This window comes from Parus major, chromosome 1A (genome assembly GCF_001522545.3).
Source record: "Parus major isolate Abel chromosome 1A, Parus_major1.1, whole genome shotgun sequence".
Classification (NCBI taxonomy): domain Eukaryota; kingdom Metazoa; phylum Chordata; class Aves; order Passeriformes; family Paridae; genus Parus; species Parus major.
In genome coordinates this window covers 20,353,994-20,377,887 of record NC_031773.1, presented here as the reverse complement: position 1 = coordinate 20,377,887, position 23,894 = coordinate 20,353,994, and the positions used below count along the sequence as shown (strand labels likewise).

At 40.2% G+C, this 23,894-nt stretch overlaps 1 protein-coding gene across 1 annotated transcript; it reads left to right on the top strand.

Annotated features, from left to right (window-relative positions):
* Positions 1-903: 903 nt before the first annotated feature.
* LOC107205066 (ADP-ribosylation factor-like protein 8B) lies at positions 904-23,447 on the top strand. Its single transcript, XM_015629194.2, has 7 exons — positions 904-1,206; positions 5,762-5,842; positions 14,409-14,482; positions 14,855-14,948; positions 17,419-17,486; positions 20,684-20,754; positions 23,050-23,447. Exons 1-7 carry the CDS (start codon positions 1,018-1,020, stop codon positions 23,097-23,099), a joined length of 627 nt encoding a protein of 208 aa, XP_015484680.1. The 5' UTR covers positions 904-1,017; the 3' UTR covers positions 23,100-23,447.
* The last annotated feature ends 447 nt before the right edge of the window (positions 23,448-23,894 follow it).

Sequence of the window (23,894 nt, the reverse complement as noted above, 5' to 3'; positions counted from 1 at the left end):
TGATGTTTTCTAGTGAAACATGTGCCATGTTTCACTAAAAAAGGTATCCACACTAAATGTGCATGTGCTTTTATACCTGTATGAATGTCCTTCATCAACCAATACCACCAGCACTGTAACCTTTCCAGATCATCATTTCAGTGGCAAGTTCTGAGACTGGCAGGTGGATCCAGGAGAAGTGTTAGCCTTGTGTTTGTGGGTAAAACGAGCCTTTCTCTAATGCTCTGTGCCAAGACTGTATGCTAAATGTCACTTATTCAGTGCAGGCAGAAGATTCTTGGTGAAGTGGCATGTCTCATCATTGATCACAACACAAAACCACCATCACAAGCATCTCTTGCGGCAAGGAGTCATACTGCGGGTGATTTTCCAAAAGTTATCAAGGGAGAAACAAAATAAAACCATGGTAAGCCCTGGATCTGGAAGCCTGTCACTACTTAATGAAGAATTCAAGCAGAGTTTCCTGGGACCAGTGGAGGTCCTAGTTTAGGGGTGTGGTAAGTGCCACCACTAGACGTGATGAACATACAAAACCGATGCTGTCAAGCAGCCCAAGCCCACCAACTCTCGTAAGGCAGTGCTGCGGCCTCGGCCCCCTTTGCTGGGTGTGGGATGCTGTACAGCCCTCCCGTGGCAGCAGGTCTGTGCCGGCCCGTCCCATCTTTCCACAACCCAGGGACCAGCTGTCCCGCACAGGTCCCTGCGGCGTCCGCAGCCTCCTTCGCGGCTGCATCCCCTTCCTAGGCATTCTGGGCGCTCTCGCAGGGCGCTGCCGCTGCTCCCCGCCCGCTGCAACCCAGCCCGGCCCGGCCCGGCCCATTCCATTCCATCCCGGCCCAGCCCAGCCCCCTCCCCTGTCTGCAGCGAGCGGTGGCGGGAGAAGGGCGGCGGCGCCGTCACGTGAGGCCCTGCCTGGCACTCGGTTCCCCGCGCAGCCCCGCCGCCGCCAGCCCGGCCCGAGCCCCGCCGCCGCCGCCTCGCCTCGCCTCGCCTCGCCTCGGCTCCCCCGTCGCTCCCATGCCCAGCAGCGAAGCGGTGCCTCTGGGGCTGGGCGCCTGCCGCAGGTCGGGGGCGCTGGGCGGGATGCTGTCGCTGGTGGCGCGGCTGCTGGAGTGGCTGCGCTCGCTGTTCTGGAAGGAGGAGATGGAGCTCACGCTGGTGGGGCTGCAGTACTCGGGCAAGACCACGCTGCTCACCGTGCTGGCGGTACGCGGCCCCCGGCCCGGGGCAGGGCGGTGCGCGGCGCTGCGGGGCCCACCGGCGGGGCAGGGCCGCGGGGCTGGGGCTGGGGCTGGGCCGGGCGCGGCCGCCCGGCGGGGCTGCGGGGGCCGCCCGCCCGCCCGGGGCCGCCGCCCCGCGGCCTTTCCCCGGCAACAAGTGCGGGCTTTGCTGCTGCGGTGGTGCCGCCGCCTGCCCTGAGGTCCCGCGGCCATGCGGTGGGATGCGGAGGGAGGCGGGGGCGGGAGAGAGTATGAGACAGCTTTTGCATGGTTGGCAGCCTCGAGAATTTCACAGCGGGAGGCTAAGGTGTGAGTGAAAGTGTTTTCAGAGGGAGGGAGAAGGTATCTCCTGGGTCAGGCTGCAAAGTGTGCCGGTCTTGGAGTAGATTCATGGACATGGGCTCTTGCCGTGGTTCAGGTTGGCTTCCACGTTCAGTGTATCCCAGAATAATATACTGTGCATCCCTCAAGGCCACAAATTGCCCGTTACTGAATTTTCTCCTCCCATCATTTGCAGCAATACTAATGCCTCCCACAAATCCTCCATAGCTCTTCCCCAGCATTCAAGACCGATTCCAGCATTCCTTTCCCGCTCTGGTGATGGCCTTGCAGCCTCTGTATGCTGACACCTGCCATGACATTTTCTTTTTTGTCACCATGCTGAAATACATTCCTCATCTTAGTTTGCTGTGCCCTCCAAACTGCATTTGGGTATATCCCAAATATTTGCTTTTCATCAGAGGATGGAAATATATATATGTATGTGTGTGTACATATACATATATACATATATATATACACACGTTACATTTTGCTTACTTCTAATCATGAAGCTTAGTGAAGCTTTTTCTGCAAGGTATCTCTTGTGAGGTGTATCACAGCTTCAGCTGCTACGAGATGAAAATTTCTAGATGATCTTCAGTCCTTTTTGTGAAAAGCTAGTAGATCATGAATCAAAACCAGACTGGGAGATGTGTGGGTCAAAGTCAGAGAGATTGAGGTAATGAAGACCTGAAGATTATATGATATTTGTTACTCACTTTTGCATATGATTACGGATTAAGGGAAAAATAAGAGATTATGCATTAGTGTGAATGAAGAGGAGGAGAGAGAGCAGGAGAAAAAGGAATGGCAAATGCCCAATGAAAGTATGTTTTGGGTGACATCAGCAATCAATGGTATATACCTGTATCTGGTATTTTAGCTGGTTTGTCAGACACTCCGGTAATCTTGCTAAATTAGGCCTTGGTGCTTCTTATACCAATTGGAAGTTGCATTATGACATTTCCCAAGGGTGGGCCTTGTCTAGGAATGGGGAAAAGGCATGACAAATTACATTGCTTCGTGGATTGTTTCCCTGAGCAGAGCAAAGAGGAACACAGCAATTCAGAGACCTCAGTAGAGTGTGGTGCCAGACTTTGTGTCTTTAACTATTTGTCCACTCCCATGTACTATACCACCAATAGAATGACATTGTAGGTGTTTGTGATGTTGTCTTCAACACCAGAGCACTCCTCTTACCGCAGGTCTGATTTTCCCTCCAAATGTTATTTCTTAAGAGTATTCTACAAGGCATTCCTGTTTTGTGACTTAGGCAGGGTCACCCATTGCAGGTTTTGTAGATTTTGGGTCTTCCAGTCTGGACATGAGATACTGTGATAATCACCAAAGAAAAGTGGTTGGAGAATTTTGAAAAAAAAAATAGGATAAGGCAATGAATTAGAATTTGCTCTTGAATACTGTTGATATGGGAAGGGCAAATAGGGAACATTGTGTATGTTTGTGAATACGTAACCAGAGTGTGACAATGAAAATAGCTGTTGTAAAGTAGTGGCTACTTAAAATACAGGCTGCAGTGGATCACGAAAAAACATTGGAAATTACAACTTTTTTAATTTTACAAGATCATTCAGAGATCCTATCATGCTAAGATTGGATAAACACCCTTTTAGACAGTCTGCTCTCAAGAGTTTGAGCCATATTTAGTCCTTAATTAGCAATGTAAACCTTGGATAAAATCACTGCCACATACTGTGGATGTGCATTGATGTAATGGAGTAGAATCTGGTCCATGGCTGTTGATATGTTAGGGGGTAATGACAGTTTTAATTATCCGTTCAATATTCAGAGACTTTAGGAGGACATTAGAAACTTCTTATCATCAGTTATTTTTCATTTGTGTTGGGAGGTAATCTGTTTTTTATTGAAATATGACAAAATTTTTTTACATTCTTAAATATTCGCAAAAATAGGCAATTTGCCATGTAAACCTTCCTTAGCAAGCAGAGTAGTACAGATTTTTTACTTTATGGTGGTTAGGTGGTTACAACATTTAAAACACAGTAAACAGAGCTCTCAGATTGATGTGGGCAAACAATTGAACCAATTCCTTTCTTCACATTGTGGGAAAATAAAAAAACCTGTAGACATAATACTTTCTTTGCATCCGGTTCCATTCAACCAGAATGGAGATTTTTAGAGGAAAAGACTAAAGACCAGTGAAGAAGATGCTAATTCTTTACATTCTACCCCAAATACTTGAGCAATTATGGTGGTTTGGTTTTTTTGTTTAGTTTATTTTTGCCTTCCAGTTTAGCATGTTACATATGATGTATAATTTGCTGACAAAAGTAGAATTCTGACTTTCTGCAGCCTCCTGAGTTAACTGTCTGGTTTTCTAGGCATTCCTGTCCTTGAGTGATGATGCTACATTTTCAGTGTTTACGTGTTCATTTGTGTTTGTATGTCAGTCCTCCACAAACATAGGTACTACATATTGTAACAAATTTGCATAATCTTAAGATTGGAAAGGAACTCCATGATGATCAAGTCCAATGACCAAACACCAACTTGTCAACTAAACCATAGCACATCCAGTCCATTCGTGAACACTTCCAGGGATGGTGACTCCACCATTTGCCTGGGCACACCGGTACCCAACACTCAAAAGGGTTTACTGGTTGGCTTTGTCTTACTATATCCAGTTAAAAACTTCTGTCAGTGCTGGCTTTGTGTATCTGTATGAAACTGCTGGGGCTTTTGTCTTCACTTTCTTTTCCCTAGTGCTGCTGACAAGTTACTGAAGCAGGGAAGAAGGAAAAAAAAGAGACAAAAGATGGTGAAGATGTATAGTACAGAATTTAGCAAGAGGATTCCCATAAAAAAGGGTGAACGAAGAACTGATGGAAGTTTTTTCTTGCTTGAAGGATCTAGTTCCAAACTCCAAAATCTTGTGAGACAATCATGTAACTGTCAAAAGTTGCACAGTTTTTAAAGCCCCAGATTAAAAATTATTAACCTTACATTGTAAATGCAAACTGGAGGCAGAGTGTATTCTCGCTCCACCACAAAAAGGACAGAGAAAACTTTCAGAAATTGTACAGGTCCCAGTAACAGCCCTGGAGGGGTAGACTGAGACACACTGCTGTTCCAGTGCACCCTGAAGCTCAGATCCTCCATTTCTCAGATGAGAGGGAACTGATGGAACATGACTGCATCCTGCCTTGTCCATATACCCATATATTCTTCCAAAAAAACCAACCAACCCAAGGTTCATGGGTTGCTGAGGTAAATATGAGCAGATAGATGCAGAAAGGCAGTGGCAGGCCCAGAAGGTGCTGCTTTCCTTTCTGGACGACTGGAAAACCAGGATTGCTGTGTGTTGCAGAGAGCGCCTGGGCCTCTGTTAGGACATAAGTAACAAACTGCCTTTCTTATTGTACCATGTCCAGGAGACACAATAGCTTGTTAATGGTACATTTTCAAAAGGAAGATGAATGATGAGTTACCCACTCAGATCTGAGTTTTGTCTTTACCCTCAAAAAGTATCTTCTGTAGTAGATAGAACTCTTTAAGATTCCCATTGGTGTGGTGAGAAATGTCTTTGTTGTGAAAATATTTCTCTGGGCTGGGGGAGGAGACACCATTTTTGTGCTGGGGGTTTATGTTTGGAGTTTATGGTACACTGAGTTAGTCCCTTTTACTTTTCTGCCTTAATGGCATTCTCTTAGCTCTGCAGCAGGATTCCTTTGCTGTCACCTACACAGAAAAAAACAAGTATGCAGATAGTCCTCTCTGCATGGGTGGTACTTCACTGTTTATATTTGGTGTTAAGCTAGTGGTAACTGTAGTGAGGAACTAGAGGAAAAAATCATGTTGTAGTCAGTTTTATAATATTTTATCATATTGGGGGTAGGACTAGGTGACCTTTGAAGGTTTCTTTCTTTCAACTCAAATCATCCTACAATTCTATAATTTTGGCTGTGTTTCCAAAGGATCAGATGAAGAATTATCTGAAGTCTCATGGTTTCTGGGGTGATCTTTGTTGCTGAAGAGAATAAAAGATCACTTAAAGGGGCTGAAATGAACAGTCTTCCTTGATGTGACAGTGCAATAATTGAAGTGCTGGCCAGTGCTCTTGCTGAAAATTAATGTGATATTTTACAGTATTGTAAAATACCGTTTTTTGGATTGCAAGTGAGAACATTTCCTGTATGTATCAACTGTTTTATAATAAATACAATTTTGGTTTTATATTCTAGTCGGGGCAGTTCACAGAAGATATGATTCCTACAGTAGGCTTCAATATGAGAAAAATAACAAAAGGAAACGTTACCATAAAGGTAGGTGTGCATGTTTAAGTTAATACAGAGTGAATAAATAATGGAGTAATTTCAACTGGAAATATGAAAGACAGGAAATTTATTTTAAGATTATAGGGTCCCTTATCTGTTTTTCTAGCTCCAGACTAACTTTTTTTTAAAGCAATAGTAATATATTTCTCTGTTACATTAATCTGTTTGATTTCATTGTATTCCATGCCAGGCAGAAGCTTTGTTACAGTTTTTTTGGTTTAGAAAGGTCATAAAATGTGGAGATACTGAGGTAGCTGAGTTGACTCCTGGGGGTGTATCTGTCTTCTCTCTTCCCCTTCTCCCCTCCTCAGCTGTAAGTGAAGTGGTAGGTATCTCAGTGGAGAGTGTGGTTTAGCTCATGCGTTAGCAATGCTGAAATAGAACATCGAGCTTAAGTCAGTTATTGGGGAACCATCTCTTAGAGCTACAGAGACAGATAGACATCAAAATAGAGGTAAATCACTCTGGTAGCATTAACACTGTCTGTTGTTAGACAATGAAGGGAGCCTGGTTGGCTAGTCTAGATGAAATTCACAACTTCTAGCTAAAATTAGGTCAAGGGAATCCAGATTTTTTGTCTTTACCTTAACTTTTCCCTCCTTTTCCAAAACATGTAAGTTCTTTTCTCCCTCAGTTCTATAGATATTCTTCCTCTGGTTTGGTATGACTCCTGAGCCACTGATCAAATTCCAGCGATGCCACAGTCAATAAAAAAAGTTACTGCATTCAACCGTAGTTCATAAATAATCTGCAGGAAAAGGAATTCCCGCTGTTTTTTTCCTTTTGCACAGAAGTAATGAGGCCATGATTGGTAGAGAGAAAACACAGGCATAGTTGGAGGGCTGTACTGATGCTGCTGCAGAATTGTCAGGTGTAGAAGAAAACAGAAAAGTCGTTGATAGCTCATTAAGCTAGGCAAAAATCTTTTGCTAGTAAGCAGTCATCAAAATCCAGTAGTTTTTGAGGCAGGATAGTTCAAGAAGGAACTGACTAACAGTTTATACCAGGGTTGTCTGAGCAAATGATGTTGCAAGATTAAGTTGTGCAGGGAAGGTGTGGGTGAGTTTTTGTGGAACTGTGCCTTGTTTTACTCTGATCTCAAAAGTAATTTTATATATAGTTGGTATAATAGAATTTTTAAGAATAAGGAGATAATGCTAACATAATTAATATGTTTATTGGTTTCAAAAATGATACTTGGTTTGGAAGCCAGTCTGCACAGGAAGATACATTGACTCATTCTCACAGTCTTTCTGCTACAGCAGCATTCAGGGAGAGTAAGGAGCGTAGGGGAATATGACTCTTACAGATAGATGCTTATTTCCTTAAAAGTCTGTCAGGATAAACTACTTATATGTCACTGTTCCTATATATAGGCTAAAATCTTACAGGTTATTGCTAGATAAGGTTTCCAGAATTATTTTACTTTGAGAAAAATGACATAATCTGTTGATAAGTTGATGACTCAAATGATCAGGAGGTGCCTATTGCTAGAATCCTTTTATGAGCTATTTGCAGCCCAGCAACAAGGATTCAGAGTAAATTTTTCTTTAACCTTTTTATCCCAACAAAACAGGTAACCCTTCTCATAGAAATATTATGAGAAATATTATGATATTCAACTATCAGCTGTTAAAATTAATGAATAAAGCGTTATTTTACTAAACCTGTGAAGTTCTTTAAACATGACAGGAATGATTATGCTAAGGAAAGACCTGACATTGTGTCTGACCTTTTTCAAAGGTTTCAAGGGACACTGCAAAACAGAATCAATTAAACTTATTATAAAATTGAGGTTGAGAAATCAACTGGGTCAAAAAGTCATCAAGTGAAAAATTTGCATTCTATAAGCGTAAGATTGATTACTTTTGGAAAGGTAAGTTGCAAACCCAGCAATTAGGTAATACTAGTACTTTATCTGTTGCTGTATTTTGGGGTAGGCCACTAAGAAGGGAGTACTACGCTAGTACAGTGTCACTGCCTGGTTTCTTCAGTTTCATCTGCAGATTCCATACAATTCCAGAAGGCAGAAAGAACTGAAACCCATGCTCTTCTTTCCTGTTTTCTGATTTTGGCAGTCATTTCCAAAAGCTGGTCCATTTATTCTCATTTTTAGTCTCTAATCTTACTATGTAGAAGTATGGTCACTGGCATGTGTGCATGTATGGTGAGTATTTATTTATCTGAGCCACACTAAAAGAAAAAAAAACTGATTTATGCAAGCTGAAACATTTTGTAGGAAGATACCAATTTCAGATGTCCTTGAATTGAAACTAAACCTGTTTAGAAATATATGGCTGTCAGCTTTAACCATGAATTGTCAAATTTTGACTTATCAATATGTTTAATAACCTGCTACTTGTTATTTCCAAAAACAGAAGGCAATAAAGGAAGGATTTTACCACATGGTGTTTGAAATCTAAGCAGGCAGCTTTGTATTTTGAGATTGTTGGTATGATTTCTAGCATCACAATATTTTATATACTACGACTTAGGGATCTCCTAGAACTATTCCATTGAAGTTCATTACAAAACTGATGGCTTTTTTTTTCTGTGAAAAAAATACCTGACTGAATTGCTTTGAGATTTTAATTCCTAACAAGTTTTGCTATTTTCTGAGTGATTTGATTTTGATGTTTTTTTTCTGTTTTTTGAATCTACTTAGCAATCCTTTTGCTTTGGTGAGATTTACTGATCAACAAGCTAGACAGCAGTTAATAAAACTTACTTTAAGAAGCCAAGTTTCAAGAACCTCAGAAGACTTGAATTGTGAACTGCTATTTAAAGGGATTGGGAACCTCTAGCTAAGAAACCTATGGTTCTTGCAGTGATGGTCTTTGAACAGTCTCTGTTAAAAGGAAATAGAGCACCACAAACATGTATACGCAGAGGTAATGCCACAGATTCATTTCCCTTGCTCTTGCCTTTGTTTTTCTTAAAATAGCATGGCCAGGTAGATCGTGCACTTCCTGGCCATTGTGGTCCAGAGGGAATAGAGAGCAGGTGCTGGGGGACTGGAGCTGGCAGGGTGGGCTGTGGTCACCCCGGCTGTCACCACTAGATGCCGGTGTCCCTCCACCACGCCCTGCACAGCCTAGCTGTGGGAGAGCAAGGCTGAGCTTCTCACTGCTTGCTCTTTGCTCTGATGTGGCAGACAGGCAGGAGAAGGATACCAGCTCTGTGCATTCCTCTGCCAGCTTCCTTTGTTACAGCACTCCTGCTCTGGACAGTAGTGTTTTCAGGTCTCCACACATCCTCATAGAAGCAGAATTCTTCTGCTTTGTAATGTTTCCTCCTTCTATTCAGGTTATCTTCCCTGTTGTATTGTCATTTCAAATGTCATGCAGTAATACAAGCCTATGTGTGTTCTCTAAGTGTAGCTCCAGCAGTGTTTCAGCACATACTGGCTATACTGTATGACTTGGATCACTCTGAAAAAGCTCTGCTATGTCTGGCCTGATTTCAAGTCAAAGCAGTTGTTTCTATAGAAAAGGGATTTTTGCTGGATGTCCCAGTGTTTTGTGATAGTTGCCTGTAAAGAAGAGCTGTTGGACTGGTGGATTGAAAAGGGCTGTGTTCCAGAGCAGAAAGCCCAGTGACTAGTGCTAACTCCTAGGGATTCTTTAGTGGGTTTATTAGCGACCTGGATGGTGGGACAGGGTGCACTTTCAACAAGTTTTCTGGTAGTGCAAAACTAGAAGGAGTGGCTGGTGCAGCAGAGGGTTCTGCTGCCATCCAGAAGGACCTTGACAGGCTAGAGAAATGGACTGATAGGACTCCTAGGAAGTTAAGTACAAGGACTTTGCTTTTGTGTCCTGTTTAAAATCCACCTGTTGATCCTTCTAGCATTGCATTTTGTGTCTCTGATAAAATGGCAAAATAGCCCCATATCACTTAGAAATACTGTCTTCTGTTAAAATGCCTCTGTGCTTGTTATCAGGACTTGAATACTTCGTGAACATTTTGTGTTGCAAGTCTGTTTCCAGTTCTTCCATGAAAATATTATGATTAAATTTTGAACATTGAAATGCACATGCAGCTTTTCTCTTTTATATGATCTGATTAAAATGCCTAATGGTGTGTTTAAAAGTTGGGCTTTATCACCAGTGAGGAGGGAGAACAGAGTTCTTTAAAGGGCCAAGACTGATTTCAAAGAACATTCTGAGAAATATTGCCTGCAGAAAATGGAACCACATTGCACATTTGTTTTTTTACTCTATGAGCAACTGTGAAGGCATTTTCAGTATGTAGGATAATAAGTAGTAAGTATTCTAAAGTAGTAAGATATTCTGACTTCCATATTAAGTCACACGGCTGGTAGGTACTACAAGTTAGGCTGTATAGATTTGTATATACAGGGAAATTTATGAAAAGGTTTAAGATTATTAGATTTTTTTAGTCTTCTGTTTATTAGGCAAAAAAGATAGATATTTTTGGTTGAAGATTCCAGTCTAGAATAGGTGATCATTTAGGATTTCTCCCTCGTGAGCTTAGCCAGGTGGTAAGTAACCCAGCCTGAGCCAGTTGTCTGAACCTGCTGGGGGGCAGTGAGTGCTTTGCAAGAATTGTTCACCAGGTAGGCGAGGTGGGTAAAACAAACAGAGTAATTTCCTGCTGTTGGTGCCCTCTGAGCACTTCAGTAGCCAAAGAGAAATTTTTGTCACCTGGATTAAATGCCTAAATTTTAGGCGATTGAAGTTGTCCCATGCTTTCCAGTTGCTCTCTATCATTACACACTGAGTTTACTATGAATACAACAGCTGTTTGTTGTGTATGTTTGAGCTCATTGGTCACATCTCAGGCTTGCCTGTGTACATTGCCGTGGTAGATTTTACTGGTGCTGCCTTATTTTGCCCAAATACTCCTCTCTGCTTAACAAATTCCTCACCTGTTTAAGTTAGGTTTATGGCTGATACTTTCTGGATACATCCAAGAAGAAGGATACATTTCTGAGTTCAGATATTTGTAGTGTTGGATTCATCTTGCAGGTTAAGATGCCTGCATGTGAACAGCTATATGTCTACAGTGAGGCTTAAGCTCTTTCAATAATAGTCAGAGGAGCTGTAGTCAGTACTGTCCAGCCTAGAGTGTGATTCTGGCATCCTAAACAAGATGTTAGATCTGATCAGCTGAAAGGCCATCTAGACTTTGCTGACTGCTGTGAAATTGTAGGTAGTGAATCCACACATTGACATCTAGATACAAATTTGTCATTGTAATCTCTGTCCACAAGAAATCTTCTACCCAGCATATCTGAACAAAAGCCATGTAACATGACATGTAGAAAACCCTTTTCCTGCAGCTTTCTCATGAACCATCAAGCCTTTCCACAGTATTGAGCTAATTTGAAGAAACACAGCTAGAGAGTTAATGAACCTTCCTGTAACTGAACACTTTCAAAAATCTTTGAACCTATTCATGTGCATTTTTGCTCAACTGTCATGATGCAGCTCTGTGCAACAGAAAAGGATCTGCTCCTTAAACACAGCTCATAGCTACAGTCTTAAGATGGAACCTTAGATTCTCCTGAAGAAACTGGAAAGAGATAAATCCAAAGTTTCATCTTTTAGAAGAATTTGATATATTGTACTCAGGCAAGTATATGGTAAACAGTGGCTCCATAATGATGATCTAGTTTACAGATTAAAACATTCCACTAATTAATTACAGTGTAGACCTGAAAGCACAGTAAGAATTACTACACTGTAGGGGTAGATAGAGACAAATAGAACAGTGATGTATAAAATGTGGCACTAACAAGATATGTGCCTTTGAGATTGGGCCTGAAGAGAAAATTGGTGAGATTTTAATCTCCTGTGAGGCAGTGGTAGCGGATATCAAAGAAACTTTTTCTCAGTTTGGTCATTCTGTAAGCTTTTGCTGATTCTTTAAATCAGCTGGTGTTCTACTGATAAAATTACCTATTAAATATTATGAAACTTTTATTCCTGAGGGGCCAGTAAAAGTCATGGGAGAAATTTGAATACCAGCCTCTTTTTAAAAACAACCAGACAAAGTAAACTTCTTTTTATAGCTACCTGTATGTTCAGCTGTTTAGTCTCCTGCCTATCTCCATTCATACCCAGGTCATACTTTCTACCTGTGCGTTAATACTGGGATACAAAAATAGTTGATATACAAAACATGCAACACTCGTGCAAGAAAACTTCTTTAACACTAAGAGCTCTCCCCTTTCCTTCCTGAGAACCTCTTACATTCTCACAGTTCTGTCAGTTCAGTCATGTACTGTGAAAATGGTTTGGTGCAACAATTTGTGTTTTGAATTAAGTAGTTAGCTCTTTCATTGGCTATTCAGTATAATAAGGAGTATTGGAAAGTTACTATTAAAACCATTTTGTTTTCAAAGGTAAAGAGGTAAGGATTTTTTTTCATTTCATACATTCATTTTTTCTCCATATTTCAGATAATTATTATTATGTAATCTAAATAATAATCTTGGTTCCAAAGCACTGTTAAAAACACTTAGTCTGTGTTGTGTCCTTCATGTTGTACTTTAATGAATAGCTGTAAGCCTGATTAGGGAAACTGACTGGAAATGACTTATCTTCCCGTTGTTTCAAGGTGACTTTTTCCCCTAATGAGAGTAATCTTGTTCTGCAGTTCAATTTAATATCGTAAGATATAGTATATCATCAAGCAAGGACAAAACCAGTGTTTTTTTATCTTGTATTGTTTATTTTGTGATTAGTCCAGGCTACATCATCTTGTAGATATTCATGCCTATCAGCATTCCAAAAATCTAATCTGACTACTGCCTGCTCTATCATCTTCCCCTTTTTTTCTCCCCTCTGCTTTTTACTAAGAAAATAATTTAGTTTCTTTTTTGAGACACACAGATGTGCACCAGATGGCTTTGGATAGTTTCAAGGTCTTGATGAGTTATTGGAGTAATTAGTGTTGGTGTAAGTTTTGTCATCTAACCATAATGCTGAACTGTGTATTCATTATGTCCAAGCTTTTAAAGTATAAAGGTTTATTTTATTAAGACCTTTGGTACAGTGCTTCAAATGTCAGTACAGATAATAATTGATACCCATTTCATGGTCAGAAGCTCTTTCATGTGTAAAATTTTTGATCTTATTCAGGGGATCAAAAGGCACTCTACATTTAGGTGATACAATAGTTTTATGTTGGAAGGAGTGGTTAGATATCAATCAGGGAATGATTTTAATGGTGAATTGGGAAATATTTCTTTCTAAAATATGAATATAAGATATTGAAAATGATACAGAAATTGGTGTATAAATATGATTTACAGGCTGTGAAATTAAAAAATAGTGGACATTAATTGAAAAAGCCTTATTCCATGGGTCTGTGAAGTCGTGCTCTTTTGTGCCAAGCTTTGTTGCCAGAGAAGGCATAAGTTGGATTTATAGTGTAAATGTGAGGACAACTCTTAAAAAATTTTGTTTCTGTATATCTTACTTCCAAATTTAGTTCTTCTGTAATATACTTGCCTCCTAGATCTGGTATACAGTATTGTTTTGATAGCTAAATGTACTTAAAATAAGAAATTATTACTTCTCTTTTTCCTTGGCAGAGGAATAAATCCATTACTTTTATTTTTCAGTATTCATCATGGTCTTAATCTGTGTGTCTCTTGCTACACAACTGTCTTTGGATGTAGCTGTAACAGATACATTATCTCACAGCTCTGGGCTGTATGATATATTTATGTTACCTGGTATTTTGATCTGAGAAACAGTTTAGGAACAAGATACGGTCATCCACCAAAAATATAAATTTTTGCAAATTTGTGCAAAATACTATTTTTATTATAAGTAAAGCGGAGTATGTAACTCCTGTACAGAAAAACAGTGTATTAAAAAATAGGAATTCCATGGGATTGCTGGCCACTAATAGCATGTGTAAATATTTATGGGATTGGAGATTTTATAACATCATAAGAAGAATTTGAGCTTTCTTTCTTCAAGAAACAATGGTTAATCACTACAGGCCCACCAATACTACTGGTTTCATTTCTGGTTCTGATTAATTAATCTATGTGTCTTTTAAAGCACATTTGTTGAACCAGTGGGAGAGCTGTGGAGGTATTGGAGGTCCTTGGAGTGGGGAGTATCATCCCTTATGTGGATTCAGTTTGCTCTCCAATCAATTCTTTGTTTATTTTCTGTCTTTATCCTGTTGAAGATCTGATACATTCTTAATTCAGGTCTCCCTAGCCACATTAAAAATTAACCTGCGTAACTGTTTCATACAAGGAAGATACTATTTTTTGTTTTGAGACTGTGCATTTGCAATAATTCACTTCAGTATCTGAGTAAGACTTTTCTTTCAGTGAGTGGGAAAGGGTAACATTCTCCAAAAAGAACATTTGGAGCTTTTGGTGTCACAGGCCTTTGTATGTGCCTGTCCCCCTCTGTTAGGTGGAAGGGGCCAAGAAGACCTTGGAATAAAATTCTGGAATTGGCAATACAACCTGAATGCTGCATGTGCGAGTTAATTTATTCTGTTGGGTTAGGACTATGTAGTTAAGAACTGTTTTGGGCTTGGAGTGTTCTTACCTTTTCAGGTGTGGGACATTGGAGGACAGCCAAGGTTTCGAAGCATGTGGGAGCGTTATTGCAGAGGAGTCAATGCAGTTGTGTAAGTTTTCTTTTGTATGTCCATAGAAAATGTACTTTGCAATCTATATTATTATAAAATCAGGTATTACTTTATATTATATATAAATAAAATATTTTTTTTCTGTCCACCTCCATCACATAAGAAGTGCAATAAAAATAGTGTGTTTTGCATGTGCAGCAACCCAGACATGAAAGTAATTGCATATTCCAGGCAATTTTTTCCCCACAGGCTGTATTTAACTTTATGTTCCTATATCAATAAATGCAGGGCTTATTCAGCTTTGCATTTTTCTAATGCTCTGATCAATATCAACAGGTTTGTCTTATTTCAGATGTTTTAATGCAAATTTCTGCAGGTAATGGTCAATATCATAAATATTCTTTGTTGCAGTTACATGGTGGATGCAGCAGACTTAGAAAAAGTAGAAGCTTCAAAAAATGAGCTACACAGTTTGATAGATAAGCCACAGCTGCATGGAATTCCAGTAAGTATTTTCATTATTATTCTTACCTGAATGTTGACAGTGTGACCTAAATCTTCATGGGTTTCTCTGGTCTCTTAAAAATACTAGGTTGATGCAACCTTGATACACTGAGCATTCTTAGAAAAATTATCGTGATTTTTTTTTTCACAGTACTCAACAACTGATGAATGCTGCACTGTGTTTGTACATTTTCTTGTCTAAAGGTCAGAATAGATTTCAAAAAATTGTGTTTTCATGTGTGGCATTATCAGACGGTAATTGCTTCCAGTCAGTCCCTTGTTGGCTGGGTTTCAGCCAGTGACCCAGGTATGTTTCTGGCAGTACCTTACAGCATGTGAGATCAATCTTTCTGCAGGTTGTCAGACAGTAATATCAAGTAGTGTCCTCTGCTTCCAGAGTTTGTGTAGGAGCTTGGCTTTTTATGTGTCCTGACTTATTCTTGACTTAGTATTTCAAACTAAATTGTGTGGAAAAAATGCAAATACGCATCTGTTCTCCAGTTGGAAGTGTCAAAGAATAGTGTATTCAGCTGAAATTCTAATGAGGAATATGAAGGTGGAGACCAATGTTGTTTATTTAAATGTAATCTGCCAATTTAGGAATCCATAAGGTTATCATTGGTCTTTATGTTGGCAGCACCAAGCAAGAGTTCATACCTTGACTAAAAGAAAGGAAACAGTAGTACATACAAATGAGGAAGAAGTTGCTCACAACTTGATGGCTCTTCCTTGGCCCCTTTTTTGTAAGCAGTTATATGAACACTTCGCCACAAGTATTTGAAGTTACCTGAGGGTGAGTAGACAGTGTAAGGACTTAAAGAACACAGTTGAAATGTGTCAAAACACTGTCAAAGCCACAGAAGGAACAGGAACTTCACATAAGATATGCCACCACAGCAGGAACTTGAGATAAGCACAAATGCCACAGTAGGCAGGAGCTAATTGCAGGCCCAGTGGAGCTGAAGGTTTTGTTTACTTAGCATCTGGACCTGCTACCCATGTAGACGTTGCCACCTTGGCAGACGGTGGGAAGGGAAGTGTTTGTACACATGCCATCATGGGAATGGCATCTAAACACGTTCCCAGTTATGGGATTGGCATCTAAACCCCATGGATACCTGGGAGTTGATCTGTATAAAAATGGTACCTCTAGTATACAGTCAGCCTCTCTCTCTCTCTCTCTCTCTCCCTTCTCTCCTTCCACTATGCTCAAAGGACAATTTTTCAAGTGATTCTCCATATTATAAGGTTTGCTACTGTTGTTGTGATTTTATATGTTAATTATCTATTGAACAAATCCTACAAAAGGAAATATACAGTTATGCTGTTCATGGGGAGTGACATAACCCATCCTTTGCACTTTCTTCACGTTTTTTTTTGCTTCTCTTTTCCTTACTGAAATGATCGGTCTCTTATATCTTCAGTAGTATTTAATTAATTTCTTTGCCTTTTATATGTTATAATATCACATTCCAAATGCCCAGCCTGACCCATACGGTAATTTCCAAGGTGCAGTGATGTATTTTTTACTTACTTTTATTTCACACATAGTAATTAGTATTGACCTTCCTTCAATTTATTGTGTTCAGGATTTGACATTATAGATTTTAGAGCAACTTTATTAATCTGGACTGTGAGTAATGAGTTTAATATGTTCCAGATTCATGGGATATAATGGGACAGTCTTGACTTAGAATTGTAGCACATCTGGAAAACAGTAATGCAATCATAACTAGAAGAACGTTCCATTACTTACTTTATCTTAGAATGTGCTCAACCCATTTATCTGACGGTCATTTATACTTGAAGCCTTGAATAGGAACTGAAGTTCCAGCATCTATTCGGTCAGTAAATTTTCTGTATTTCTTGGATAAATTTCATTTTATTCAATTTAATTCAATTTTCATAATTCCTAATGGCTGCCTTTCAGACTTCCACCATGGATGCTCAGATTGAGACAGAGGTGGCTGGTGTTCAGGTGATAACTTGGTTAGGCTTGGAGGCTGAGCTGTTCAGTGTGTCAGGAGCAAAAAAATGGAGAGAGAATTTTGTCTGGGTCTTTTAGGCCAAGCCTCTGCTGCTGGTGCCCTACTTCTCATTACCATCAGTCTGGTCCTCTGAACTGAATATATTTCAGTGGCTTGTATGCACCTAATGCATGCTTTCTGCCACATTTCTTTGCATTTAATCTGACACCATCCTATAATGCCATCTAGAATGGAGAGATTCACTTCCAGAGGAGACTTCTGATACTAATACACCCAGAAATAATTTGTTCCAGTTTTCAGAGTGTACATCCAGCATCTGGTCCTGACTAGGAGCGAGATTTCCATTGTGTTCCCGCAGGCCTTGGTCATTTTATTAGATTCTAAATAGCTGCAAGATTCAGAATAATGCCAACAAAAAGTTACAGACAAAAATAAACTAGTGTTGCTCCTGGATTTAATATGCATATGAATTATTTCTTTCAGGTGTTAGTTCTTGGAAATAAACGAGACCTCCCAGGTGCACTGGATGAGAAGCAGTTAATTGAGAAATTGTAAGTAGCTGGCTTCTATAAAAAGCTGAGACACTGTGAAGTTTGATTTGTGAGTCAAAATTATTGATGGTCTGTGGCAATAATTTGCCATAAAAGATGCTATTTACATTCTCAGATATTCCACTTCAAGCTCTGCTGGCAACTGATGTATTGATCTAGGCTGATAACTGACTGCAGTAGATTTGAACTGCTCTTGATTGTTGTTTGGTTGTGTAAAGTTATTTCAGATACCTCTGTTTTCCCATCACTGAGAACAGAACTGCTATGGATAGTGAAAGGGTCATTTTGACCTCTCATAGTACAATGCAGTGTCAGTTTAATGCCTGAATGGCATTAGAACAGAACCATATAAACCTGGTGTTGGTAAATTTAAGCAAGTCAGGTATTTTTGCCATATAGCCAAAGCACAACTTAGGAATTACTGAAAGTAATGAATTGATGCATAGCAAATGTCATTGTAAAGAAAATATACAATTTTGTAAAATAGGATTCACAAATCACATAATTTTAATTAGTAGAAAGTGAAGTCTTGATATAGTAAGGATGGTCTAAAGTCTGAGCTACTAAACTGGGTCTTGTAGAATGTCTGAGGTGGGAAGGAACTGAGGTCATCCACCTGCTCAAGCAGAGACTTTCGCCCCTTGGAGCTGATTGCTCTGGACCATGTCTAGACAGCTTTTGAACATCTCCAAGGATGGAGACTTTGCAGCCTCTCTGGGCAACCTTTGCTAGTGCTTGATTGCTCTCAGAGCTAAAAAGTGCTTCTTTGTCTTCAGAGAGAGCTTCCTGTGTTTCAGTTCATAGCCATTGCCTCTTGTCTCATCACTGGGCTCCATCTTCCTTACAGGCTACCTTCAAATTTTTGTACACATTAATAAGAAGTTCCCTAAGCATTTTCTTCTCTAGCTAAACAGTCCCAGCTCTTCAGCCTTTCTTGGTGAGTTGCTCTAGTTCCTTAATTTTAGTTGTCCTTTATTGGACCTATTCACATCCCTCTTGTACTGATGGTTCACAGCTGGTTGGTACAGCCTTACTGCTGCTGAGTAAAAGGGAAGGATCACCTCCTTCAGCCTGTTGGTCAGTGCTCCTAGTACACCCCAAGATACCATTAGCATTTGTACCACACTGCTTGATTGTTTTCAGCCTGGTGACCCGCCAGGACCCTCATGTCCTTTCCTGCAAAGCTGCTTTTCCAGACAGTTGGCATCTGACATGTTCTGGTGCCTGGGGTTGTTCCTCCCCAGCTGTAGGACTTTGCACTTTGCCTTGTTAAACTGACAAAAAAAGCCCTGCCAGCCCTTTCTCCAGCTTGTGGAGGTCACTCTGGGTGGCAGCACGACCCTCTGGTGTATCAGCCACTCCTTTCATTTTTCTGTCATCAGCAAATTTGTGCTTTGCCCCATAATTTGCAACAAATGAAGAAATAGAACAGGATTGGACCCAGTATTGGTTCTGGTGTACACTGGTAGTCACTGGGTTCCAGCTTGCCTTTGTGCCACTGATCACCCAGTGATCAGCCAGTCCTCAGTCCACCTCACCATCTGTGCATCCAACCCATACGCCCTCAGCTTGTCTGTGGGGATATTATGGAAGGCACTGTCAAAGCCTTTATCAATCGAAGGTGCACAGTGTCAGTTGCTCTCCCATTATCTACCAAACAGTAGATTTTGTTGTAGAAGGTTATTGAGTTGGTTAAGCATGATTTCCCTTGTGTGAAATGCTGACTACTCTGGTCATCTTCTTGTCTGTCACATGCCTGGGAATAGTTGCATCATCACCTTCCCAGGAATCAAGGTGGGGTCCTCCTTTTTCTCTAGAGTGACATTTGCCTTCCGCTGCTCTCAGGCACCTCTCCCAATTGACACGATTGTCCAGAGTGGCCTCACAATGACATCAGCCAGTTCCTTTATTGCTTGTAGGTGCATGCCACCAGGGCTTATGGATGGACATCTCTATGTCAAGTTTGCTTATTTATTCCCTGATTTGATCCTCTTCCATCAAGGGTACAACTTCTTTGCTTTAACTTACTCATGATTTCTGGGGCTTCTGAAGGCTAATCTTGCTAGCAAAGGCAGCATTTTCATGTCTTATGTAACCAGGTCCCCTGTCTCACTGAGGAATGAGTGCACATTTTCTCCCATCTTCCATTTGTCACTTTCTGGTTTTCTTTGACATCCCTTATGAGATCCAACTTCAGCTGGGCTTTGGCTGACCTCCTGGTGTCTCTGCATTCTTGGACAATGTTTCCTTATTCCTCCCAGGTTAGCTGTCTCTGCTCTGACCTTCTGTATGCTTCCTTTTTATTACTGGGTTTTTCCAAGAGCTTATTGTTCATCCACTTAATGCCTTTTGGCTTTTTTTCCAGGCTTGTTAGGATAGATTATTCTTAAGTTTGGAGATGAGCTTTGAATATTAACTGGCTTTCTTAAGCCCTTCTTTGCTACAGGGCCTAACTATGTGGCACTTTTCCAAGCAGATCCCCAAGAAGCCAAGGCTGCTCTCCTAAAGTCCAGGGAGGTCCCTATTTAGTTCTCTTTTCTTTACTGGAATCTCTTGTATGTTCTTCAGACTTCTCACTGTCTTCCCACTCTCAGACACTTCCCGCCTGCTTCAGGAAAATGTTTGGTGCATGTCTGTGTCACTTGTGTGAGGATAAATAAATGAAAAAACAATAAAGTGTTCTGAAGCTCTGAGAGGGGTTGGAGAGTTCCCAGAAAGAAGTTGATTAAGAACCGGTTTCTACCTAAATGTAGAGGATCCTTTCAGTGGGAGTCAGATCTGATATTTTAAGTATGATACAGTAAACATCCTGAAGACAAATGGTGTGATCATTTGAGTACTGTTATTTTATTATGATTTACTGGAGAAAAACCCTCAGAATTCTAAGGGAAAAGAGTAAAAGGTGAATGATAAGAAATGGGTAATACTTGGTTACAAACACAAAATGTTATTTTTAGCTTATGCATTTCTGTGGTTTTATTTCTCACTATTTTACTGACCTAATGTGTAATTCAAATTTTATAAACCTTATAGTTCAAGAAATGTGTGGCTTTCTGTGTGCAGTGCGATATTTTAAGAATTTAAGATCTGAGAATAGAATTGAACCCACTGAGTAAAAAGCAGAAAACTTAAAATTTAATGGACATTTCTGTTTTCACTGTTTGTGGGGTTATAACTTTTTGTTTCTGTTTCTGTAGAAACCTTTCAGCTATTCAAGACAGAGAAATCTGTTGCTATTCTATTTCCTGTAAAGAGAAGGATAACATAGGTAAGGTTCTTCTAGTGTCATCAGTATATGCTTTGTGCTTTGGATCAGGTTTGAACATCTACCTCCACTATATTATTGAAGATCTCAATTTACGTTTTGCAAATATTGCACGTAACTATATTTGTGTAATTAAAAAAAACCAAAAACATGTAATTAAAAAAGAAAACTTGTAGAAATATGTAGTTCTATGAGAAGCTAATTTGTCAGGGACCTTGGAAAAGCATATTTAAAGTCTGAAGTAATTGAATCCTTTACAAGAAACTGTGTTACTATTGAAAGAACAGTAGCTGCATATGAAGGCCTTCCAGTTATTAGGTTTTCCTAAAAAAAATATGGTGATTTACTCCATACATGGTTTTATTTGGTAAGCAGGTTTTATATGCATGTGGCTGTTCCTTGAACTGAGGGATGGGTACTTTTTTCCAAATGGAAATGCTTTTCCTCTGTCTCCTATCTTCCACTTTCCTATCCCTTTTGTCTATCATGTTTTTCCATTCCCTCCACAGGGCAGGAAGAAGGGATGAAGCACAGGCTGAGTTAGCAGCTGCAGAAATTGTCTGAGGGCATGCTACCTGTGTGCCACCCTTCTCTGCATGCTCTTGAGATAAGATGGGATGGGATCTAGCCTGGCTAGATATTTATAGCTGCTACATGAGGAAGCCAGGCTTAATAGAAGAGCTCAGCAGCTCTGTAGGGATCAGCTGAGTGAGAAAATATGAGAGTGGGAATGGGAAGAAAGCCACTTTCTCTCAGAGCTGGGGAAATTTCTATCCTACACAGGGAGAACCAGGTAGTGGAGATGGTGAGGAGACTGTACCATGGCACCTGGACTTCAGTGAGCTGGGAGAGATTTCAGCTGTGTGCAGAGATGTGTTCACAGTGAGAGCTTCTCCTGGAAGCGTACATGATTTGGGTATGTTAGTTTGAAGGAGACTAGACCCATGTTTGCTGCAGCTTGGGGTACAGCTGTTATCTCTGAGCGAGGGAGGTGCACAGAAGGTACTACAACACTGGGGAAGATTAGGCTCCAGGAGATCAGAGCTGTAGAAGACAACAGGATGATTTCAGTAGTTGAAGGGCAGTGAATGTAATTGAGGTTTTTGAAATGTTGTGCTTGATCCTCATCAAATTGGTAAGGCTGCAATAGAGATTCTTAAAAGTGGGATTGTGACTGAAAACTAGGAAGAACAGCTTAATTTCTGGAAGAAATGTGGAGAAAATAGGTATTGATCCCAGTCCATTTGTCTGGATGCCCTGGAGGAGAAATGCATGCAACAAAAAGCATGCTAAAATTTGCATGAAAGGATGATCATTAATGCAGAACAATATGAGATCACTTACTTGTGGAAGTCCTGGGAGTAGTGATGAAAAAGACTCAAACCCGAAGTGAGACTTGGTCAGGTATCTTCCAGTGTAATATTGTGTAATACTGTTTTTTCAGTGTGAGCTGCAGCCCAGAAAACTGGTCTCATCAGGAAGTGTAGGTGTAAGGCTGCCAGTTACTGTGTCCTGAGATGATAATTATGCAGTTATTAGCTTTGCTGTAAGTGCAGTGGGTTGGTTTTTTCTGCAGTCTCAGTGCCTAACCTGGTCTTCAAGGATATTCATGGAGTGCTGTCTTGAACTTAAGACAAATATTGCAACAAATTTCAATTTGAGGGCTAGAGCTGCTGCTGCCCCCTGACATTCTTCCTGCCTTCCTGACAGATGTTAGTGCCTTGAGGCAAAAACATCTAATCTGCTCATGAATCAGTTTGTGAACTGCTGCAGTTTTCAGCTCAATACATTGGATCGCATCAGGAGGGGTGCCAATTTCAGATATCAAATTTTAGTCGAATGCTGCACGTCTTTCAGAGACCTTGGACTCCTACAACCTACATAAATAGCTTCTTAATGTATTGTCAGATGTTTGCCCTTCTCATGCTTTCTGTTTGTGTATCTGCCTTTGTTCTCACACAGCATTTCATTCTGCATTTTACAATTTGTTTTATGGTCATCTTAAATCTTTGCTTTTTCAACAGTTCTTTATCTATGGCTTAGAGAACTTGATGTCAGTCATCATATTTCAAGAATACAAAATGCACACAATTTTTAAAAAACCACAAAAAACTAGAAAAGGGCCACCTGGAGGTTGAACTTCTGAACTTTAATTATGTGTGAATGAGAACCTGTGGTTTTTGGGTTTTGTTTGGTTGAGGTTTTTGACTTTGGATTAACCTGCTAGTGTTCTGTTGTGCTTCTACACTGTGGAAACAGGCTGTTGAGTTTTTCATTTTGTTTCATCTATCCTGGCAGACATAACATTACAATGGCTTATTCAGCACTCCAAATCAAGAAACTGTTGAAGAAACTTCTGCTGAAGATAACTCTTCTCCAATCACTTTGACTCCTATCAGCTATACACACAGAAAAGATAAGGAATGCAACTGTCTACTACCAGGACTCACTGTGGTCATATTTGTTAATGGAAGTAAATCTGACTTGTAACTTGTCTGTCTATTTTGATTTTTTTTTTTTTTTAATCCAGATATTTGTCTGCCTAAGTGAAATTCCTGAACGCCTTAATACAAGACTGGAAGAAATCAATAATTTTTTGAGCTGAAATGTTTTGAGTTTATGCATGCAAATTGTCAAATACATAGCAATTGTTTTCTAATTTGAAACTGAATAAATTGTGCAGTGGAAACAAAAGACCTTTTTTTTTGAATGTAGCATATGATTATTCACACAGAATTTCATCCCTCCAAATACATCTACTTAAGTATTAATAATCAATTAAAACTATAATAAAGAGCTTCTTACATGAACAAAATGCTGCACAGTCCTTGGAACTCGGGCTTTGTGGTTTTCTGAAACCTAACCCTAGACCTGCCAAACTGAAAAGAAAACCACCACAAAATAGCTCTCTCTCTAAATTTTTGCCTGGCACCCGTCTCAGCCCAAGGCTTTTTTCACTGCTCCACCTTTAGGGTTAGGGTTACACCAAGGGTTAGGGTTCAGAAAACCACAAAGCCCAGAGCTCCAAGCACACTGCAGCTACAAATGGCATGCCAAGGGGAACAATAATCTCTTATAACATGGCTCCTTCCATACCTTTCTACTTGGCACCAGACTCAGCCCAAGGTTCCTTTTGGTGCTCT

What these genes read in the sequence shown, in the direction of transcription:
- LOC107205066 (XM_015629194.2), top strand. Translation starts at nt 1,018, where the DNA reads ATGCCCAGCAGCGAAGCGGTGCCTCTGGGGCTGGGCGCCTGCCGCAGG. An exon ending in AAGGAAACGTTACCATAAAG is followed by an intron (nt 5,843 to 14,408) that starts GTAGGTGTGCAT and finishes TTACCTTTTCAG; the next exon opens with GTGTGGGACATTGGAGGACA. An exon ending in AAGCAGTTAATTGAGAAATT is followed by an intron (nt 17,487 to 20,683) that starts GTAAGTAGCTGG and finishes CTGTTTCTGTAG; the next exon opens with AAACCTTTCAGCTATTCAAG.